The sequence below is a fragment of the Scomber scombrus genome, chromosome 11, assembly GCF_963691925.1.
Source record: "Scomber scombrus chromosome 11, fScoSco1.1, whole genome shotgun sequence".
NCBI lineage: Eukaryota > Metazoa > Chordata > Actinopteri > Scombriformes > Scombridae > Scomber > Scomber scombrus.
The window spans coordinates 18,165,641-18,190,141 of NC_084980.1; the positions used below are offsets into that span (position 1 = coordinate 18,165,641).

The window sequence follows — 24,501 nt, forward strand, 5'->3', positions numbered from 1 at the left end:
TGTATCCATCTGTAGATGGATTGTGCATCCATACATAACTCATAACATAACCCACTATATAAACTATTAAAAGTTTGCAATTCATGTCTGAAAGGCATTTTATACTAATCTCCTTGTGACTCTGACATGGATCTACAGGGACATTCAGCATATATGGCATTTGGCACATTCACAAAGCCCATTTGATGTACATGATATCATGGAGATTAATCTCTGTGGAAAACAGGGTCCATTTGCCTGTATTAAATTCCAAATATAAGAATAACTCTTCATCATTGATCATTACACACATGCACACACATGCGTGCGCACACACACACACACACACACACACACACACACACACACACACACACACACACACACACACACACACACACACACACACACACACACACACACACACACACACACACACACACACACACGCAACTCATTTATTACCATTACTTCATTAAATAAACACTGTTTTAATTAGAATTTGCACAGCATTATTGGACTGCTTTTCATACTGTGGAATATGAATCGAGTCAGATTACAGATTACATTGAATTCAGAATGAAAAAAGTGTACAACTGCAGGTTAATGGAGGATTTGCTGCAAATAACCATTAAAATGTGACAGTTCATAGGTTAGGTGAAGGCTTTGGAGATAACCTTCTTACTGCAGAGAGAATGATTATGAAATGATTTATACATGCTTCTTTTCAGATTACATAACAAATGCTGTTGTAATTGGGCTGAACTGAAATGTATATCCTTCGTTATCAGTGGTCCCACTCATTGTTTTTGTGGGTGTTTGGGTAAGGATTTCCTTCATCACAGTGTAGTATATACAATATACTGTATAAAAACACAAGAGGGGAAAGCTTTATGATTGCATCTTGTAGACAAGAGAGAACAGGAAATTAAAGGGTAAAGGTAACCCTACACAGGGAGCAACTTTGTAGTTGGTGTCAAGACATAAATTCATCACACTGATCCATATCTGAAAAATAGCTGAGATAAATTGATTGTAAAAACACCTTATCAGCTCATGTTATGACCCCACAGATGCAGTTAAAGCAGTTCTGTAAAAAAAAATGCATAAGAGCATTTTTCCCCCTTGTGCCTCCAGTTTAATTGGAAAGCTCTGCTGTCCAAAATGCAAAATTTGAGTTACCAGTTGGCTGTGCTATCCACTCACAGGTGCACACACTAGTTGCTAAATTGTTCAATTACGAATCAGAGCAGAGCAGAGGGCCAAAGGTAACTCTCCCATCTTGGACATGAATCAATGGTAGTATTACTGTAAGAGGTAAGAATGGGAGGATGGGTAGAAAGAAGATGAAGGGCATTTTGGGTTGTATCAATCATGCCTGGTAATATTGCTGCTGCTGTTTTGCCAGACACAGCACTGCCTGTAAAGTTGACGAAAACAGCATCCTGACAGTAGCATCATCTTGATAACAGAAGATGCAAAAGGTTTGATTCATATATTGTCATGCCATGTGTATCCAAATGAATGTTAGATTCAGGTTTTAAATGAGGAGATTCATGGAGTTTTGCATTTTGCATGTGTGTTGTGAGGCAGAAACAACACAAGATTAAACTGCACAGAAAAAATATCTGTCTATACAGCCAACCTTTTCTCATTTAAAAAATTTAAAACAACACTGTGTGATATTGCTTTTCTGTTTTGAGAGTTCTTGGTGCACCTTACAATTCACATTCAGCTGATATAATAATATACAATTTTTATACTGTCCAGAGATTATTTGGTGGTTGATTAGTAGACGCAGATCGGTGATGTGGACCAAAAATACCACATTTTGGATGAGGTGACATTAGCATAAATTATGAGGAAATTTCAGCTGGCAGTCAAATAGAAATGTCAGCTAATAGTTAGGTTAAAATAAGAGATGAAAGTGCACACTGTAGAGGCCAAATGCAAAACAGTGGCAAAAACAGAGTCTCAATGATTATTTTCATCTTTTTCATGTGCCAACCAAAAGCTTGTGTCCTGTACTATATATTAAAGGAATTGTTTGATATTTTATGTAATATGCATATATGCTTTGTTTGCTGAGAGTTAGATGATATATGATGTATCTTCAAAAGCTACAGCAGGTAGCTGGTTTGCTTAGCTTAGCATGAAAACTGGAAAAGAGGGGTATAGTGTGGCTCTGTTAAAGGTGTTTTCCTGTTTCCAGATTGTATTGTAAGCTCAGCTAACCTTATATTTAATGTACGAATAGTAAAGTGCTAACTCTTGGAAAGAAAGAAAATGAGTGTGTTCACTAAAGTGGCAGCTTGAATAGAGGTGTGTTCTAGTTTGCGTTTGGCAGGAGTACTTACCCATCACATGGAGTCATGGTATCTCAGCATGACAGGTTGAGCCATCTCAGCTATAATGCCTCTTCTTGCATCAACACTTTAAATACTGGCTCTAGTAAGTAAGTTCAAACCAATATAAGGCTTCAAAATGTCCCTCCAGAAACCCAAGAATGTAGCAAGAATGTAGTGTTTTACTTCTGTCGACATTGGTTTACACCCATCACCACGGCCCTAGTTACTCCTCTTTTTTGTTATAATTTTTGTTGTGGAGAAACAGATTTTGTTCTATTTGTATTCAGTGCACACACACACCTGCACTTTATAGGCTACTGTAAAACTTTTTTTAAATCCCAGAACAATTTAGAAGTCTAAGCTCATGTTTTTCCTCCTGAAGTTCTATAGCTGCTTAAATATTTGAGGAATGAAAGATACAATTGAACAAGGAACTAAAATGTAATCAAACCATGGCAGAAATCCCCATGTTTTTATCTCTGAATTACAGATGTTTGAATTAAAACACACAATACAAGTAAGGTGCCCCATGCTGCCCAATATAGCTATCTTTAAGGCGTCAACATCCACTTCCCTTGACCAATTGATTTGATGTGCCTCTGGTAATTTTTTCCCATAATTTTGCATCAGTGTTTTCTTAGAGGCAGTGTAATGGATTTGAAATTCACTTTGTCCTGCGCCAGATGTTTGTTTTTATTAAAAACATGCCAAAAACTGCTGCCTGGATCTGTGTATAGCGATACCAGGCTGGGAGTGAATTACACATTGCAATATATCCCAGTGCACAAATCACTGTAAAATCAAAGTAGTTCTCTTAATTGAAAAATTAAGATCTTACAAAAGCCTGAAACAAATTCAAGCAAAGTCATTTTATTTCAGTTGGCTCTCTGATGAAGTGGTGCAGTGCACAGCCTTGTTGACTCACACAGTTTTTGTTTAAAAAAAAAATCTATTTAGTAATCAATATTTTCCAGTATGATAGGCCTTTTTCACAGGAGCAATTTGGACTTTTTAGTCTATTAAAAGCAGGTATTACAGGTATTACTAATAACATGGGATGGGCCAGTGTCCACAATATCAGGACTCTGAAACTGGAAAAGGTTAATGAAAGTCAGCCATCATCAATTTTATTTATTTTACACCCACGTTTTTCCTTCTGTGACATGTCAAAATGTCATCTGTCAAAAAGGCTTTGTAGGTTCTTTAAGTTAATGTTTAGATTTTTTTATTGTGTGCTTTCTTCTATTGTATCATTTATTTATGAAAAACAGATGTCTGCTGATAACGTAGACTTGTCATGTGTAGCTTTATGTCACGTCATGTCATATTAAGGTATGACATACTAGATTGTATTCCAAAATGACAGTTACCGTTGAATAATACAATATGACATATGGATGTGAATATGGATGTGGAACTGAATGTGAATGTGCTCTGCATATAAAGTATTTGTATTTATGGGAGAGGTAGATGCAGAGCTGCTGTCTCTGGCTTGTGTCAGTCACTCTAAACTAATGATAGTAAGTATAGTAAAAACTCAAGTCACCCAGTTACATTTAAGTATGATGCAGCACAAACATTGTAAATCAGGAACTGACTGGTGATCCTCGTAATAGAGCATGTTAACAATATACAAAATGTACCAAATATTACAATGATAAAGGTTTAAAAAGTTGTGAAAAGTGTTGTAGGCCACATTGGAGGTCCATGATTAATGGTGGGGAGATGTCTCTGTTAAGCATGAGCACATCCTGAGGGAAATTCAGTACTTGCTGTCCTTTGCTGCATTCTGTTCACATAGCTTCTCTCTCTGACACGAGCATGACATCTCTGGGGAAACTGAAGCCTGAAGGCAGGGAGTTTTTGTTCTTGTGCTACCTATAGTACTTTCAAAACAGCACAGGATGGCACAGGGATCACAATCCAATATATAGCATTTCAGGTTATAAATTGTATTTGGGCTTCATTATGTGACATCATAAAACTCAACCGATAAATTCTAAACTGTTTTACAGCTGAAGATGAGCCAGTGAAGATTGTTTCACCGTCATTTTAGACCCCAATCATATCTGCCTGAATGGGGCATTTTTTCCCCCCTCCATCTTGAACTTTGTGCTCATAAATATTTGCATCCTTGGAAACAAGGTGGAAATACATAAAAAAAGAGCTTCGATCCGTTGCCTTTAGGAGATTAGGGACTTCAATCAAAAATGCCATCCACATCCCACCACTCAACAGAAAATCCCAGTTGAGATGTGAAAATATCTAAATGAGAGGGATTAAAGAGCTTCACTATGAATTCCCGGCAGCTTTTAAATAAATGAAACATATACATGTAGTGGATCAAGGGCAGGGTTTAAAGCTGGACGGTGTAGTCTGAGGATGGAAGAGTAACTATTGATTAAAGCTTCTTTCTTCTTTCTTATTGCACTGCGCAGTAATCTGGAGAGTGCTCAGAAAATTTAACACTTAGAAAGGAAGTCTGGTTAATCAAAGGTCTAACAGCCTAAATGCGAAGGAATTAAGAACAAAAGCACTCACCTGGGAACAATCTAACTGAGCACAATGCAAATCATTTACACAGATACTAATTTTGATTTCATGCTGCTGTTGAAAAAAAGAAATGGTTAGGAGTTGTAGATTCTTAAACTATGATTAGTTGGTACTTATATGTTGTCAATTATTATTTTATTTTTTACACTTATTCAGGGTCTCAGACACTTCATCTTCTTTAGACTTCCTTAACACCCCAGCCTGCATGCAAGTCTTCAATTCTGAGACAAGTGCAGGGAGAAATCTCTTGATTAATGATATCTGGTCAAAGGTTTTGGGGAATACAGAATTGCTTTTCCTATTATACGACAGCTCAGGGCAAAAGTATCACCTCTATTATCCATGATTTAGATGTCGAGCAGCTCAGCTTCATTCAGTCAGTTCTTCATTAAGGTGCTGCTGCTGTAAATCTAGGCAATTATACAAAAAGTGAATGATACTTGTTGGAGTCTCTCAATAAGAGATGGTAGTACGATATTTATTTGGGGACTGTGTTCAAATGTTATTTCCCTTAGCCAGAACCTAAAATGTGTACAGTTAGTAACTAATTTGCCTAAAATGTTTCAATATAAATGATTTGTTCTACTGGCAGGAGCAAGGGAAGAAGTTCAGGGTACTACAGATTTCTCATGCATACTTACACATAAGAGTTGTATAACTTGACTCTTTTATGTGCTCACTTTGTATACTTGTGTGTCATCGTTTTTGCCACAGATCTATGACAACGGTTCATTAACACATTCAGCATTCCACCATATCAAGGTGATTATAGTATGTCAATGTTGTGCTTACAGATTGATGCAATGCCCACAAGTGGCCAAAAAAAAGGAGTTCATTGCAATGTTGAGACTTGTCTGATCCTCCTGATAAATGGTGTTCATCCTTCACTCTTCACTGATCATGCATGCACAAGTCAACTGTGCAAATATTCCTCTAGAGTGAACTACTGCTTTAGAGGAAAATCAAGGACCAGATTACCAAGCCTTCCTGTGTTTAAATGTGCAGCTTATATTTTCAGCAAACCAGCCCTCCCAATTGCATTTAGTCTCTAATAAAGCCTCTACAAAGACTTTTACCTGGAGAGGATATTCTTTGACTTCTTTCCCAGGGTGCTGTTTGTGGAGATTCTCTGCTCTTAACTAATATTTTTACAATTACATTTGATGTGCACCTGGTAACACCACATGCCACATGGTAGATACAGAGCAGAATATGTTTACTTTTGACAGGATCATGATAACATAATTTCACCATCTCTCACCTGAGCGGTGTGAGGAAGCTGATGTCTTAGGTCTCTAAAGGATTAAATGAGAGCTCTGAGAGCATCTGCCAGTCTTTATAGAGTAGAAGGCACAACATGATATATTTACAGCTGAACTGATTTTTGGACTTCTGTGTGCGTCTCTGTTACCTCAATATGTTGAGTGCTTGAGAGAAGTGTCTTAAAGGGACATCTCATGCAACACAGAATCATTTTGAACATTGTGACATGTATGGCATACACCATCACTGGGAAAAAGGCACAAGGTTAATCTGAGGCAGTGGGAGTGACATCCCGTAAGACCTTGCTCTTTGTCAGGCGATTTCACAAGGGCACTCAGGGCGTGTCAGTCTAGCATGCAATATTATGATTAAGATCATCGGAGAGAATCAGCCTCTGGGAAATAAAGTGGCTGTGACCAACATATTTCTTCGTCATCAATGAGTAGATGTAGCGTCTGACATGCCAGCTCACACAAGCTGACTTAAAGAGTTTTCTTATTATACTGTTGAGTCTTTCTCCACATAACAGCATCATCTCCCGCCTGGGAGGGTTTGATTATTGAGTTACATACCTTTAGATAAATGAAGTAATATATTTCCATGCTCAACCTGCCAGTGCACTACACCTCCTATTCACCTTAAAAAGACAAATGGATGAGGTTATGAAATAACACCAAATTGCTATTGAATTAGAAAGCATTGAGTTGCACTCTGTAAATGAAACAAGGCTTAATTTGCACTGCTAGCTATACTATTAAACCATGTTTAAATGATAATTTCATGCACAAAATTAACTTTGTTTTTCCTTCAAGGCAGTGCAATCTCTGAAACACTTTATTTCTGTGCTCTGTTATATTGAATGCGTCCTTGAGGTTGCAGGGAGGATCAACAAAGCCATGGCTACCATGGCTCATTTAAACCACAAGTACCAAACTGAGGCCAGCTGTTCTTTAACAGGGTCCAGTTAAATTAACCCAGAAACTAAGCTTGCTTGCTTTAGTAATGTTGTGGTGCAGCAGCGTGGGTGAGGAAGTAAAGTCAGATAGGTTTTCTAAAAATAAGGTGTGGAGTGGGACATGTAGCCTGGAGGTATTATTTCATACAAACAAATACATTTCTATTTGAAGTACCTTTGCATGGTCAGTGGAATACAAAGAACACATTACATTAAACCATAGTAAACCATAGAATTTCATTATTTCTATTCACACCAAGAGGAAATTCTTCACATGGGTTTAGTTCAGTACTTATTAAGGTGCACTGTATTTCTGGTCTGTCACCTAAGTCAAGTTTTGTGAAAGTTCAATCAGGAAGACTTATAGGGCAAGTATCATTCACATTTCCAGGTCTGCATTTGTATTCTGGGGCTCTACTAGTGTATCTCTACATGATTTACAGTTGGAAAAACTAATTTATCTTATAGTGGTCCTTATGCAGCCCCTCAGTTCAGCCTCAATTTTAGCTCCAATTTCTTTAAGGCCCCCTTTGGATGATCCTCCTTCTGATTGGTTAAGCTATGCAAACAAACCATAGCAGTAGGATTTAGGGTTAGGGTTAGGGTTTTGTTTTTTATTTCTTAAATACACCCATACACGTTCAAGCGCAAACTAGATCCAAAATATGCAAGTGGACAACACGAACCACCCATGGAACAACCTTGACAAAACAATGTGGACGGCTATTTCTGGGGAGAAGGATGTAGAGGTGTATTACAAGAGAAGAGTTCAAAGCAGTTTGAAGCCCTGGCTTTTGGCATTTTACCTTTGTTCACCTCAGGTTTTAGAACTTTGACCATGTTTAACATAAACATGTGGCATCATAACAGTATAAAAATTACATGAACTCAAAAAACATGACAGGACCCTTTAATGTTTACTTGATTTATTTAGATATATTATGCTCTCCTGTTACCAACTCAATCACCTGACTGACTAATTCATATTTTTCACTCCAACCAGTCAAAGTTTTACCACGGTCTCTGTGAGTCAATCATCTTACTGTCAAACTTTAAAACCATCCCTGTCTCTTCTACTGTCAGCTGTCATTTCAGTGTCAGATCAATGTGAACCACCTCCACCACATTCACCTCCAATTTCTTCAGAACCAGCTGTCTAGTGTCTCAACTCCATGGGGAATCTTCCTGCACAGTTTATGGCTTGACTTTCTGTGTAAAAATACCGAATGCCAGTTGAAGAGCTGACTATTTGCAGCATGTAGCCTACACTGAATACCACTCTTACTGTTTGAAACCAGAGCCTGTTTGCAAAAGAGGCTGATTGCAAATAGCAGTATGTGTTGTCAGCCCTAACGAGTCTATAATAATAAATAAATCACTAACAGTCACAACAGATTTATTCACATAGCACCATTCTTGTAATGTGTACTCTATATTCTCTGTACAACTCAAAGAGGAAAAAGTACACATCCTGAGACAAAGGCTTTAGAAAAATACAAAAACAGACAACAGCTGTTATTTGGTTGTCCTTTCCCATCTTCACACTAATAACTCACACTTCAGAGTCCCAAGACTCGTGGTAATAACACAAAGTACTAAAAGTCATTTCAGATCATCCCCTTGAGCTCTATGTTGCAAAAACAACCACTTGGATTATTCTCTACCGTGGCAAAGAAACAAAATACATGCAACAGCACACACACTAACTCATGAGGGCTTGCATGCTCACAAACAGACACAAGCAAACAGCTAAAACATATCAAATGGGATATAGAGTCAAAGCTTGAGCTGGACTTTGGAGAGTATTAGGTTGAGAGCTGGAGGAAGCTAGGGACTATTAACTCTCCATCCACAAAGCTGGGCTGCTCTCATTATAAAGACAACTTTTTCTTCCTTTCATTGTTTTGAGCAAATGTTTTTCTCTTTTCTCCACTCTGTTTTAAATTGAACACCCTCAGGCTAGTTTTCCTTCAACACAGTTTTTGAGGTACTGTGATGCAATGGTTAAATACTTGCAGAACTCAATTATAATATACCTTCTTTTCATACAATTCAAGTGAGTATGTATTAATAATGTATTTTCTAGAGACTAAGAACATAAATCAGTATTCAAAGTTGTTTTGTAAACACAAAGTGATAGGAGACACAAGCCGGCATCAACAGGGCAAAGCCGTATGTTTATCTTCAGTGCAACAGCAGGATTGCCAGCATCTCCGTTTGAGCTCAGCCTGCTATAATGATCTGCTTTTGCAAACAATTTCAAGCAAATACGGGATTCCCATTCACCCGTCATAATGCATGGGCAGTTGTGATAACACACTGCATTTGTCACGGCTCAGTACGGAGGCTGAGTTAGCAGTGCGATGTAAGCAGATATATTTACAAAGATCCAAGTGACAATAGTTAATTTAGTTTAGCACATTAATTGCAGTGCAGTTGCCTGCCATAGCTCTCAGGGAGGTCATTCCAGTGTTTTAGCATGGGGGTGTTTTTAAACAGAGCAATGAACTTGAGGATTTAACTGCTGCTTTATGTCCACACGCCACACAGTTCAGATGAAGCAGAGTGGTAAACGGTTTTCTTCTATGAGCCATGTGTTCAACATGTCATCTTAGTTCTTTGTAACAGAATGACTCAGAGGAGTAGGTCATGGCTGGCAGCAGCAGGACATAAACAGACTGGACTCAATTGCTCTGATCCTCATCCAAAGGAGCTGTCTGAGAGTCAAATGGTTACAATGAGCATGGCTTATCAGTTGAGCCACCTGAGCAAGGCTCAGTATGTGACTGCTTGAGATGCACTCTCAAAATGGTTTTAAGCTTTGATTAAGTCACCTTTAGGCCTGTACCATTGTGCACGAGGACATTTATTCGGCAGCTGTCATTTCACACAGTACAGTAAGTAGCTCATGCTAAAGCCAGCAGTCATTCAAAGCTACTCAGGCTGACTCATTTTGCCCTTCTATACTGTAGGGAGTCATGTTAAAGCTTAATCAAATCCTGCTGGTGTGCACAATATATAGCTGGTATTGGCTTTTTATATTTTCCACAATATGTCATCACACTGACCTTTTGTTGCCTTTGCCTTTGATATTGCTTTGTTACGTCTCATTTAGGCAATTGTTCTGAACTTAGTGGTTCCTTCAAGTGCTCCAAGGTGCACTTTATGTTCCCTCCCCTCTTGTTGTCTCTCCACAGTCAGTTTCTGTGTGCTGTGCCCTTGGTCACAGCCACAACTCCATAATCCTGCACACATAGTCAGCCTGCAGATTTTCTTGCTCTTTTGAGTTTGGGAACTAAAAGGTGTCTTTTTATTGAGCAAAAAGTCTCACTTGCAGAAAATACATTCATTTGAATTAGGTCAAGTAGACTCAAAGGGTAAAGGATTTCCTTCAAAGGGATTTCAACATGCCAGTGGCAACCAAACTGCCAGACAGCAACTGGGATGCTCCATTAATCTGGAGTGATTTATATGCTTTGTAAGCATGTTAACAGTCTCAAAAAGCACATATGAAAACCAGTAATGGTCCACTGTACATTTGATTACTCATCCCCATCCATCCAGATGAAACTGGCTTCTTATCCGCAACCTATACTTACATTACCAAATAAATCTCTCTGTTATTGAACACCCCTAGGCTCAGACTCACCAGAAGAATCCCACACAAATGAACATCCTTTGATAAATCGGCGCACAACCCATGGATGAGTTGAGTTAGGTGGGATTAGGCATAAATGCCTTTGGGTCTAGAGATACTCCCAGATCAAAATGCAAGCTTTTGGTCGATGCAACCCTGATGAAACGTCCTTCATCTGAGTGTCTGAGCCTCATTTGGTGTACAGTCTGGTTGTGAGTAGAGAGAGCATAACAATATATATTACAATGTTATGTCATGTAGACAGGGGAGAAAAAGCATCTGCTAAAGATACAAATCTTTTTTGAGCTGACAACATAGCAGATTAGACATTATCTAACAGATGCGCTCCTCAAGCAGATCCTCATTATTGTGATTTACAATTCCCTTTCCTCCAGCAAAAAGAGGACCACAGGATAATTTTGAGCTATGAACCAGTTTAAATGACAATTTTGAATTTGTTTTTGGATTAATCACTACAAGACTGTGTTTATGTCTTATTTAAGTAAGAAGAAAAGTAGCTCAAATCTCTTAAATTTACATTTGTTATGTTTGTCTGGATACAGTTTAAATAATGTGTAAAATATTTTTTTTGGTTTCATGATGATATTCAATGGATATATTTTATACATAAGCGTTATTTTAATACTTAAACTAATTGCAGATCCATTATATGAGATTATACATAAAGAACTCTCTGCAGTCTGTGAAGTATCAATGCGATATTTGACGACCCAAGATGGACATCATGGTCAAGGATTGAAGTCCACATTTGTTCAGCTTGAATTTAAATATTACATAGACTAAAATCTCAGAAGCATTGTGTGGCAACATACTGTATAAAACGATATGGATTTTTTAAATGTTACAGTATTTTTTTTCCCATCAACAGTAATTAGATGCAGTCATGACAAACGCAAACCTTTTTTCTCCCATCACAGAAAGTGGTGATGTATGGAAGGGGTGCTGTGGGAGAATTCATTAACTTTTTGGTGTACTATTAATAGCGGGAGCAATTAGAATATTCATGTTCATCACATGGCCAAGTCAACATTCAGATGCCAAACTTAACACTGTGTGTGTTACAGCTCTATGAGTGCATGACCTGAAAGCACAAGGAGGTAAAATGAGATGGACTGCTGCATGTTGAAGCTTAGAGGGAGCTCAGAGAGAAAGCTTTATGCTGGCGAAAAGGTCACGTCTCAAATTTAACAGGTAAACAGCCAAGATATTAGACTCAGTTATGAGGCAAATGTCTAGTCTAGACACTTTTGATTGGACAGGTTTAAGATTTGGGGGCTTTGAGTTTGAATATTTGATTTACTGTTATATTTACAGTGTTATCCTTATGACCTTTAAACTAAAATGTAAGTAAACTGGTAGAAAGGAGTACACTTTCTGTTGGTGCTCTATGAGATTTTAACATGGTGACCCTATTTTTGTTTCATTTTATTTAGTGTAGCATCTTTGCAGAAACTGCTGGAAATGGAAAGTCCAGGGGCGCTGAGTAAAGGTCAGTTTGTTAATGTCACAAATATCAGTGACTGAACTGAAGTTCAGGTTCAAACTGCAAATGTCTGATTGTATTGACAAGTGTTTATCCGACTGATCCACCAACTAATGTGTTTTAGTTTTCATGTGACACATAGCTCTTACTGAACTCTACACCCAGCTGAATCTACACCAAATGCAACAAGCAATTGATTGGTAGACAGGAGAGCCACTCAACCTTGTTATAACTTGAAAATTGTTGAAAAATGTTAAGTGGTGAGAGTGTTGAACTGAATGCTATTTTTTAATGCCGTCATAATTATTTTCAAATAGGCCTCTTGTGGTAAAGGGGAAGGTCATGTATTTTAAGACCTCTCACTCTTTCTGAAGCTATAATCACTGAAGTATAAAATCAAGCTCTGTTCAATTGAGCTCTGACTGTGGAGTTATACTTAGATGAGCAGTCACACTAAATTATTTTGTTTGTATACGAGCACTGCGGACACGTTAAAAGATACTTTCCTCACCACAAACAGAAAAGTGTCTGTGGTTTGTTCCATTGCTTAAAACAACCTATTTTTTTCCCAGACAGGTGACGCCTTATGAATGTGTGGATGACTGTCCAGAAGCAAAGGAAGAAGTAGTGTGACATTATGATGTGGGAAACCTATCTGACGGTGGTGGGACTTTTTAGGGGGACTCATTACTTCAATATTTCTAAAATTCCAGTTCCAGCCCTGATCCTTTTATTAAAGTAAGATCACACATTCAAAGCCAATTCCCCAAACATTACCTGAAGCAAACACAGATTTCTGGGGGGTTTATGGCACAGAGGTGAATGATGTTCATAAACATTACGTTGGACCTAGGTGAATTCATTCATTACATAAGTATTATGTAACTTTAACCAGAAAACAAGTCCTCAAGGCATAGCTTGACAACTATTTCTGCAAACTTTAAGTTAAAAGGTGAGTTGAAACTGAAAATAACACTTGGCATGGCATTTCTCTGTTCCTTTCTTGTTTTTCGGATATTGCAAATTATCTGCTTTAAAAAATATATTTTTCAGTATAACCTTGCACATTCAGGCAACATCAACAGTCATCAACAGGGATGCATTGTATTCTAAATTATATCTCCTACAATTTCTCATGTGAATACAGAAGACCTTTTCTTGCATAAATAATCATGACAGGTGGGTAGCAGGTGTGAAACGTCAGACTGACAAAGCCCATGATCTGGTCACTTTAGGCAATCGGCTGTCTTTCGTCGGGGTTGCTGCAGCACGTGGATGGATAAGCGGTTCCGCGGCTCTGATTGGCCAGGGAAGCAGTTCCCAGCAGGAGCGCTGGGCTCTCTACTTCTCATTACTGTTGCTCCGATTCACAAGCCCCATGATCACCGCTGGGCTCAGTGTGGCCATCTCCTCTGCCCGGACTTGGAATTAATCGTACGTTATTTAAAGCGGCGCTTCGCACCATGGATGCCACCATTTACCAGATCATATTTGGAGAGCTCGGGGACCTAAACTGTAGTTTGATGGATGCTTTTCAAGACACTTTTTTGGGAAACGCTTCATTATCATTGCTGAGCACTGATGGTAAGGTGGAATGTCTTCCTTTTTCTTGTTTCATGAATGAGAATGTTTTTTGTTATTTTTTGGAAAAATGGAAATTATAGCCTAAGCGTCCTCTTTTTTTGTTTTACTTTATTTGTATCCAAGGTTTATATTGCAATGCCACAACCGATGAGATTGGAACCTGCTGGCCCCGGACCAGTACCGGGAGGATTGTAGAGAGACCGTGCCCTGAGTATATCAATGGGGTGAAGTACAACACAACGAGTAAGATATTTATCTATCATGGCAAAAGTTCCTTGCAATGCATTTGTTTGGAAAACCATTTAATTATTTTTTTTCAGAACTAGTTTATTAGTCATTAAACATAAAACAAGACATAGAGTATTGGAGGCAGAGATGCACTCATTTCAATTCAAAGTTAATAAAATAAAATGTAAAAAAAAATAGGGGCAGACACACAGACAGCAAACAAATCCAGCAACTCAGTGACATCCAAATAAACATTTTCATATTTTCACTTTCTTGGTCTGTTGAACCTCCATCTGTTCCGATATGAAGTGATGACAGTGAACTCAGTGATAATTACACCTCCTGTCACTGGAACAGCTGCACCACAATGAACATGTGTCTTGTTCACGCAATGTTAAAGGAGGAATCCACTGAAATCACATAAACTTCATTAAAAAAGCTACTTGTGATGTGATGGCAATTCCTTCTGTTTTGTTGAATTTTGAGTCAGATAACCAGTGAGTAACTTTGAAAACTTGGACATGTGACATTGTGGTGATGTTTGAGGTGCAGCTGATTTTTACATATAAAAAGAAGAAAACGCAGCAGTAAAATCCATGTTTATTTTTGGTTTCACACTTAGGCTCAACAGTCATTAAGAAATAAAACAAAATGAAATACATCATACAAACAGGCAAAGGCGTATCTTGTTACATTTGCAACAGCCTTAAAAACAACACATATACTGTAACATACAGGACTAGCAGTGGCGTTTGCTGGCCACCTTGTTGAGTTTATTCATGCCATCCCCTCCTGCTGAATTTAGCCATAGCAATTTCTGAAGATTGGCTTTACGGCATTTCAGCCTCATCTCAACCCCCCCTGTCATTATTTAGCCCATAAATGTGTATATTATGAGTGTGGTGGCCATTTCTACACACTGTGACCTGATAAAGATCAAATAGGAATCAAAACAGTTTCAATCTCAATTTGAGGTTTGGAGCCAGCTTTACCTTAACCAAATCTTACATGTAACATATATCTGCAGCCAAATTCACCTGCACTGTCTGTAATTCCCAACAACAGTCAGTTAACACTTTCAACTGATACAATCAGCAGCAAGTTGAGAGGAATGGTTTTATCTGTTGGCATGAAAGGGTAAGCAATTCCAAAATCAAGCTGCATCAGCCACCAGTTTTGCCAATAGCTGAGAAGAGTTTTTCACGGCTGTCAACCACACCATCACTGCTGTGTTATGTGTTAATCATAAGACAGATGAAGTTGTTGAAACTCATAAAAGTAAATCACAGCATTTATTTCACAAAATAACTCCTGTAATGCACCAAGCATGAGAGTTCAGCGTGACTGTCCAAGGCTGGATTTATCATTTAACACAGCTGTTGTCTGAGTAATAGGCTCAGGTGCATTGTCATTGCCCACTAACCCCCCCACATGATGCACACACACACACACACATCTACCTAGTCACCTCTTACTGCATTGATTTAACCTTTGCCCTGCTGGCGCTCAGTATTAGTTGGACATACCCAATGTGAAAAGCTCAGTCATTCACCATGACAACATGTTCTAACACCTTCTCTTACGTATACTATACCTTCATATGTTGATGCCCTTGTCGATCAATAAGACATTTTTGACAGGCATAGGATTAGATACTATGGTGGGATTGCCGTGATTGAATATTTCTGTAGAATGTATCCTCCAATCAGACTTTTGGCTTTACTATGAGGGAACTGTTTATGTGCTGGATTTCTAAGGTGATCATATAAATTAATCGCCTGTGGCCTCTTGCTTGTTTTAATAGATTTGACAAATCAAAAGGGAAAGAATGAGTGCTTTAATAAAAGAAAAAGTCAACTCTTACTGTAGTTAGTAGACCAGGTGACAGATTATTTCTGTTCCCTTGTGTAGATCCAATGACTAAGGTAATTATAGGAATCAGTCTTCCTGACAGCATATTGTACAGCTCTTATTCTTGTGGCACCAACATTTATTTTCAAAAATGCCAGTTTTTATTTTTTTTTACCAGGATTAGTGGGTGGATTTAGAGTGATTGGTCAAATCCATATGTTTTGCAAAGTGCGTGAAATAAGGCTTGATGCCATTATAGCACTTTTCTGTCAAGCAATGCTAAAGGTATCAGACTGAAAACAAAGTAGTCATTTGAAAGACATGAAGGAATGTATATTTTGCAGTCACATAACAAAATGTATTTTAACGCTTGATTCACACATCTGCTGTAGTGTCTTGGGAATTTCAGCTGCACCTCCAACCCCCCACCAAATCCAATTGCAGTTGAATTTAATGGATCATAGAATTTTATATCAGCGCCACCGTGGCGGTTTGAGTGTCTGTGATCAATTCTCATATGTGAAAAAACCACCCTCAGGAATGTTAATTGGCTGGTGAGAATTTGCAGCATAAAGCTCTTTAATGCACTTTTGATCATGTGAAGGAGAATTACAGTCTCTGTAGATTATGGCATCGATGTATACCGGTCTTTGGGGGAGCTTGACAGGCCTGCAGTGTGATATGTTTAAACATTGCATGCTTAGTATTAGCATGCACATCTCAAAAGATCAACAATTGGTTTAAATCACTGGCACTGTTCTGCAAAGTATACTGTTGGGAATCTGCATTTATAAATGTGGTATTTGATTAAACAAGTTTTTTCAATCATGAATGTATAGTTTACACAGCAACCAACAGTCACTCCAGCAAGCTGCCCAGTCTAGTTTTGGCCACTGAGCCTTTTTAGGGTTGAATGTCTAAATTAATGTGATAGGAGCTGTTTAAGTTGGTTCAGAGACAGGGTAAAGTTTCAGGCTTTGTTGTCTTATGTAGCCCTATGTTGTTTCTCTATTATCTTCTACAGTTTTTGTAATTTGTTGTTGCATCCCAGCAACATTTAAGTGCAGTTTGCTTTGCGCCTGGCAGGTACTTAGCTGGTTATTGAAAGGATATGACAATTATGGCAATTTTCTATATTTTCCTTGCTGTCAACAATTCCCAAGTGTAGAGCCAAACCAACAACGAAATCATCCTACTTACAGGTATTGTGTTTGTAAAGCAGATGCTACTGCACGTTTGGGAATGTGGTCAAGTTTACAGTGCTTCACTAGCTTGTTGGGCAAGAGCCTTTTGGCTTTGCACTAAAATTATTTGAGAAATTTACAGTGCATTACAAAGTCAAGAGATTGTGATTGCACAACACGCTAACAGAGCTATGTAAACAGAGCCACGTTCCCGCACATGGAACTAATCTCTGGAGAAAGAAAATACGGTAGATGTAATTAGTCTTTGGAGCTGTTTCTAAGCAAACTACTGCCCATACTCTTCGAGGTCAGGGAAAATGTCACCCAGTGCAGCGGCGTGACCCTTGACACACAGAGAAATAAGATACATCAGGCTTAAGATACACACACAATACTTATAAGTACGCCGAGTCCATTATTGGTTTAGCGCTGCACATGAGATTTGTTGGAAATCAGAACATTTTTATTATTATTAGTATTGAAATATTATTGCCATCCATATTATTTAATGATGGTGATGGCTGTTGAATGTTATGTATAGCTTTCTTTCAAATACTGTATAGTGCAGTCCCACATTGCACCATGGGATCCTGTTGACCGTTGACTGTATATGTACTGTATATGTATATGCAGTGTGAAACCCTGTAACATCCTAGTAAGTCTCCAACAAACAAGTCACTGATGCTTCCCCATTTATTTCACTCTAATTTCAGTTAAACAATGGGATTGTTTTTAGAAAATAAAGGAGATAGAGCACATGAGGATTAATAGTGTACACAAACGAATCATCTGGATGATAAATTTCAAGGACAAACTGTATTGGTGTAATGCATTTGTGCAAGTGGAGCAGTGTATAAAGCGGATCCTAATTAAGCACAGTAGAAGAGCCTTTGCAAAACTCCTGATTGCATAATTGATACTAGAGTCACGGGATGCAGTGCACTTTAGATTTACAACACTGTGACATGGGACAATGGAGGTGATTATGTTGAACCTGCTGGATCTCATTACCATCCATGGCTAAATAAACATTTTAAAACTCAAAATAGGTCAGACTAAGAATAGAGGTAGGCTCAAACATCACCATAGCAGGTGTTAATTAAGACGGTTTAAGTGTGGTTACAGAGGTTCTAAAAAGTACAAATAAAATATAAATTTGATGTGATACTGCTTTGCACTGTTTGCAAACAAAGGCTAAATGGGTGCATGTTCTTTTTATTTCACTCTTTGGCATAATACAGGATCTTACCTATGGGACTAACAATACAATTCCCTTCTATTTGCTTATTTGATATGTCTCAGAGCTAAACATTTAATGGTCTACATATCAGAAAAGCATGAACTACTGTTTCATTTTGAGGACAAGTCCCAGTACTTTGTTCTTGCAGTTGTTGAACGCTCAGGCATATAAATGCTCTATCTTCTGTGGATCTCATAGTTTTTCTGTAGTGCTTTAAAATGAACGGCTAAGTAAGTTTAATGTCAGAAAAATGCTTCAATTCTCTACAAAAATCTGAGTTTTCCCAGACTTAACAGGTCTGCTCAGGTAAGGGGCTATAAATTCTTTTCCATTTCTTCAAGTATATATAAATATTAATGTCTGTGCCGAATGGCTTAAGAGGTTTATGCATTTTTAAATCTTCCCATGTCCCTTTTGTGTGTGTGTGTGTGTGCATTTATTCAGTTCTCTGGTTTACATGAAATGCACATCACCACTGTTGGGACAGAGTTGTTAGATGTGGCTTAAAGTGATTCATTGTCTCTGCTTTGTCACTATGATGTGATGAGCTTTCTGTCAAGCCTCAGGCAAGACAAGATGTTCACAGCGGTATAGATGAATGATATCAACGGCAGAGTGTCAGTTTTGCAAATTTAAGCCATATCTCGGTGGCCCGTGTACTTTCTCTGTTCAGAGGAACCCAGAGACATGTAACTGTAATCATTCAGTGAATCGTATTTTCTTTCTTTGGTAAACACACCTCATCCCCCTGTTCCTTTGTTCATTGTCACTGAAGATGCATCCTGTCAGCACATAATGTCCCTTTCTATTCAAAACAGGTCAAAGTCAGGATTGTGGCTCCTACAATGAAACATTATTGATTTTCTTATCTGGATTAATAAAGTCCACGTCATATCAGCGCTGCAGTGTGCATCAGGTTCAAAGAATGGAAGGGAGCTGGTGCAGCACAGCATGTTGACGCTTTATTTTAAATCAGAGATGAGTCTGTGCAACATACCTAAATCTTTCCGAGGCACACATGAAACTGAAATAGAGGAGTGAATAAATCGAGGCAGGTGCTATCATCAAACATAAAATTGGTGGCTCTCTTGGTCAAAATCTTGGGAAGTTCATGGTGGTCAGAATCCACTAGAAAACAGCATGAAAGAAAACCTGGGAATGAGATGCTTTATTAAAGAATTAGATACATTTCTTACTAAAATTGAGCCACTGGTGACATTGTAGCAGTGGATTCTTGGCACAAATCATTTAAAAGTGTTTGAAGATATAATGTAGATTCTGTCAGTAGGTATGATTCTTTAACTAATTAAAGAAATTGAGGATATTTACTCAAGCAGTGTAACACAAATCGTTCTGCCTGTCAAAGACTTACTTAATGTACTGTCTGCATAATGTAATGACTCACTAATGTGTACTACTATAAAGTTTGATGACAGTCTAAATGAACATAACACAGCTTTGCCTCTTCTTGTCAGTTCCCTTGTGGAGGAGTAATATGAATCCCAAATGTCTACCTTAAAAAGCTGTGAAAAGGCATGCAAAGGCTTGTATGTAGACAGTGAACAGTTGAATTGTATTGGTCGGGGAAAATCCGAACCACAGAACATCTTATTTTAGGCACTCATCCTAACTGATGTGATTCCCGTTTGCAGCTTATCATGCTGGTAATTACACAATTCTAGCTGTTAAAATTTGCGCTATTTTTCTTTTCTGAATCCAATGATTGCACCAAAGTCTTTTGTAAAGTATCTCTCCCGTGGTGTATGCACCCTCTTGGAACCTCTGATCCACTTCTCCATGGTGAAACTGGATAAGAGGTTAGTCAGTCAACAAATTCAGGTCGAGCATGTGTAGAAAACATTTCACTAGCCATTGCACACGAAGTTCCCCATGAGATTCAATCAGCACCAGCCCCTCCAGGCTGCACTCAGGACTGGCTCAGCATCTATACTACACGACAGAGCAAGAGCTGGACATACATTTTTAAGCTGGATCCATGCAATACTCATCCAAATAGTGGAGAAAGGACCTATTTTTAGGGATTAGCTTGTGCAATTTAAAGGTCCCATAGGGACATTTTTTTTTTTTTTTTTTATTATTATAAAGAAATGCTATATAAAAATGCTATAAAAATACTGTGAAAGTATGAAAACACTCAGTCCATAGAGAAATGCACACAGCCTGTCAGTGTTTACCTTGGTTGGGCCCCCTTATTTATATTATTTACCTAAAGTATGTGAACTTTTTTCATTTTAGCAGACTGTGAGAGTCTCTATTGCGTTTTGCTGTCATTTATGGTTGCGTTTGTTTCTCTCCTCTCCTCTGTTCTCTGCGTGTCACCAGTGATGGGCTGCCTCTCCACACACACACACAGAGCGGAGCAGAAGTGAAACAGACAGTGGAGGAACAGCTGCACAGTTGTTGGTTGTCAGAAAGCAAATTTGTCAGGAAGCAATATTGTCATTGCACAGCCTTGCAAAGTATCATCCTCAACAGTGGCCATCACCATCTACCAGCGAGCTTTATCCAGAGCCCTGGTTTTTCCTTGCTACGCTAGGTTAAAATCCCTACCTGTGGTTGGCCTGGGTGTGTATCAATCAGAAAACAGTCAGCCAATCAGAAGAGAGTGGCACTGAGCAGACACAAAACAGCCAAAACAGCCTTTTCTTAGTAGAGCTCCAGAGAGAAGCTTAAGAGAAGAGATGTAAACTATATAGAGATGGTTTTTGGTACTTAAAACAAAACAAAACAAAAAAAATCTTCCAATGGATATCAAGACTTCAAATAAAACACTTGAAAGGTGTTAAGTAATTAATTAGATCATTGTATTAAATACAAGCAGTCATAGGAGTTAGTCAATCCAAATCTTTGATGGTTTACCTGCAAAAAAAGTTTCTCCACATGATGCTGAATAATCAATCCTGTCTCCAAAAAAATGACATTCATATCAGTAATATAATGGTCTTGATCGGTGGGTATGTTGTTTCTTACATCCCTTACACCCCTACTACCCTTCCTATTCTAAATTGGTGTTTTCACACATCAAAACACAGAGGACGGAGCAGCTTGTTTCTTAAGAGAATCCAAAGTCCAAGCACCTGTTGAGGTAATAGTAGTCTCTGTGATAATGATCAACACTTAACACTATATTTATCTTTTTCATATTGCTCATTGACGCTCACATGCAGGAGAAACTGCCCTAAGGTTTAAAGTCATATTAAAGATTTCAAGATGATTGGCTGCAGCCTTTCTTTGCAAAATAGATACTGATATATATCTCTGGCTATTTTAGGTAGCTATACAACGTATTCTCATCTTCTGTTTGTATGATATCGTACGAAAAGTTGTGCACTACTTTTTGTATGATATCATACAAATTCAAATACATGCAGTAACATGAGCGAACAGTGCCCTTGCACAACCAAGTCTCACAGCAGTTTTTAAAATAGCCCCGAAATGTAATCTATAATGCCCTGGGCATTACAGATTACAATCTAGAGTTAGTCCAGCTGCCCTTTACCCAGACATTCTGTTGCCAGTGAATATAATACAGGTAGCAATTTACCACAAAAATGTATTCAGCAAAGCAAGCTGTAAGCTAGGGTTGAAATTACAGGTCTTTGAGAGAAGATGAGACTTGGGAGTGCTATGTTGTTATACAAAGTTCACAGGACCAATACAAATCAATTGTTTGATTTTAACAGTAACAGTCAGACTGAAAAGTGTTTTTTCTTCAAGCAGTGACCTGCTATAAACGACTTGCTTATAGAATCTGACAACATATGCATGCTTTTAATTGTGTAATGTGGGATAATATGTTCTCACTATCCAGACACGCTATCTTACATGTTTGCCGTGCTGTTTTCCCTCAGGGCCAGAGACTTGTAGCACAAACCAACTGGTTTCAGTGCAGCTGTGAGATGTGTGTGAGAGTTTTACAGCAAACATCCAGGCAAACATTTGAATTTATAACGTACAATTGGAGTAATTACTAATGTGTCATGAGGGCATGAGAACATATTAAGAGACACAGCTGTGAGTAAAAGATTATCCAGTAACTCATCCTAAGGGTTTGTTGGCCTGTCTGCTTCAGTGGTCATCACTCAAGGCACAATGCTTTTAAAGATGGATCCCAGTGTTCCCCGCTAAAAAAATAGGATGGACTGACAGCTTCTCAAACTCCCTTTCACTGCAGGAGCTCACAGTTTGATGCTTATAAGATATGTGCAGTGAAGCTACTTGTATCCAAACCTGTATAATGTTTGTTTAACCATCCAAATGATTTTGATCTGTATTTGGATACAGTGGACATTGACAGGGTTGAATTAATTAGTCAATCGAGAGAAATTAATCTGTAGCAATTGTTATGATTGCTTTAATCATTAGTAAAAAAAAAAAACTGCTTCCAGAATCTCATATATGAATCTTTCATTTTCCCAGTGTTCTGATATTCAAAAAGTTTTCAAAATTCTTTAATTAAATAAAAAATAATCAGCAATTGCAGTCAATTGTGCAAATTCTAAGAGAACATGTTAATTTCATGTTCATTGATGTTTCACCAAAGACAATATTTATTTCAAGGATGTCTCTGATGGCTAGAAAAAACCTAGAAAGACATTCAAACTTATGTCACATACTGTATGTACATCGTGTTCCTTCCCATTCGTTCATTATGGAATTTAATGAACCATCTCATTGCCAATCATAGCACCCCCCTCCCTCCCTTCTCAGGGGGAATTTAGACATAAAATATCCTCAGAAGCAGGATCAAACTAGGATGTAGACTGTGTTCAGAAACATCTGGTTGTCTGCTGTCTTCCTATTTCAGGGTGTCTTTGAATTTGGCCCCAAAACTAAACAATCTATTCTTTGTAAAGTGGCATATTTTCCACAAGGTAGCTCAACCTCTCTTATGTCTCTGACAACAAAATCTTCAGATATTTGTTGGCCCAATCTTAACACTTCAACTTGTTATACTAATACAATTAAGCGTGGGCATAAAGGAGGACGGCAGTCCACAACCACGATTCATGGAAGCCTGCGAAAAAACTGTTCAAGTTAGTTTAGAAGGGTGATTTGGGGAAAAAACAGTCTTGATATATAACAGGTTTTCTGTCTGTTTCTAATGTCCCTGTGTTTGGGGATACATCAGTGCAGTTTGGGGGCAGAAGGAGATGAATTTTGTCTCTATAGTTAGAATTTGGTCATTATAGTTATACTAAGAGCTACAAGAATATATGGATCAATGGAGACTGTCAGTCTGGCCAAAGTGCTGAACAGGAACCCAGGATTGTTTCTGTTCTCTTTTATTGATGAGTAAAAGACTGCTCTGGCATTACAGAGGGCCTTGCTATATGTTTTAAGTTTTCTATCTTGCCACACTAAGCAATATTCTTCCAGTTTGGTGGAGTGCCGTGTCCTTTAAAAGACAGACGATTAAATTTCAGAATGCATTTTAACCCATTGACAAGAAGTAAAAATGACAACAATGCCTATTTATACTCATATCATTCATGTTGGAGGAAAGGTTGACTGAGAGTTAGAGAGTTTGGTAAGACACACTTAGGCTACAAAATGACTGTTGAGGTCAAATTGATGAAGAGGTTGTTCTTTCCCCCTGCATACTTGTGTGTCTCTGAAATGTATATTTAGCCAGTGAAAATGCACATTCATAGCATTCATTTGTATGCTAATATATGTTAGATCTACTTGTGGATCATCACTAATAATTGCATGCTTAGCTCATGAGAGCATTGCTTCAGTACTTTACCACTGATGCATGCAATCCCTGGTCTGTAATGAAGCTGTTAACATATTTTATGCTTGGATGATTTTTTTTTCACCATTTGGCTCCATTTTCAATGATTGTTAAGTGACCTAATGAGTTCATATCTGGGGAGTACAAATTCTTGGTTGTCATTACTCTAGATAATTGAAAAGTTGTTTTCCTTAATTGTCTTTAGTTATATCTGTTGTTTCACATTTGAATACAGGGACAATACTACATAAAGCTCACAGCTGTTAAAAAAGAAAGCTGTCTAAATGTGTAACTTTGCAGGTGTCTTAATTTCATAAAATGTGCTATTGAGACCTCTTGAGACTATGAAAGAATGATAACAACATGGCAAGAATGTGGCCGTGATTGAGCTTTTGTTACATGTTGTTAGATTGTTTT

The 24,501-nt window shown here is 38.1% G+C and overlaps 1 protein-coding gene across 1 annotated transcript in view; it reads left to right on the forward strand.

Moving 5' to 3' along the window:
* The first annotated feature begins 13,527 nt into the window (after nucleotides 1-13,527).
* LOC133990358 (corticotropin-releasing factor receptor 2) overlaps nucleotides 13,528-24,501 on the forward strand; it is a 32,935-nt gene continuing 21,961 nt past the window's right edge. Inside the window, exons 1-2 of the mRNA XM_062428643.1 lie at nucleotides 13,528-13,823; nucleotides 13,947-14,066. Of these exons, the coding sequence (XP_062284627.1) occupies nucleotides 13,703-13,823; nucleotides 13,947-14,066 (241 nt within the window). The 5' untranslated portion in view covers nucleotides 13,528-13,702. The remainder of the gene's footprint in view (nucleotides 13,824-13,946; nucleotides 14,067-24,501) is intronic.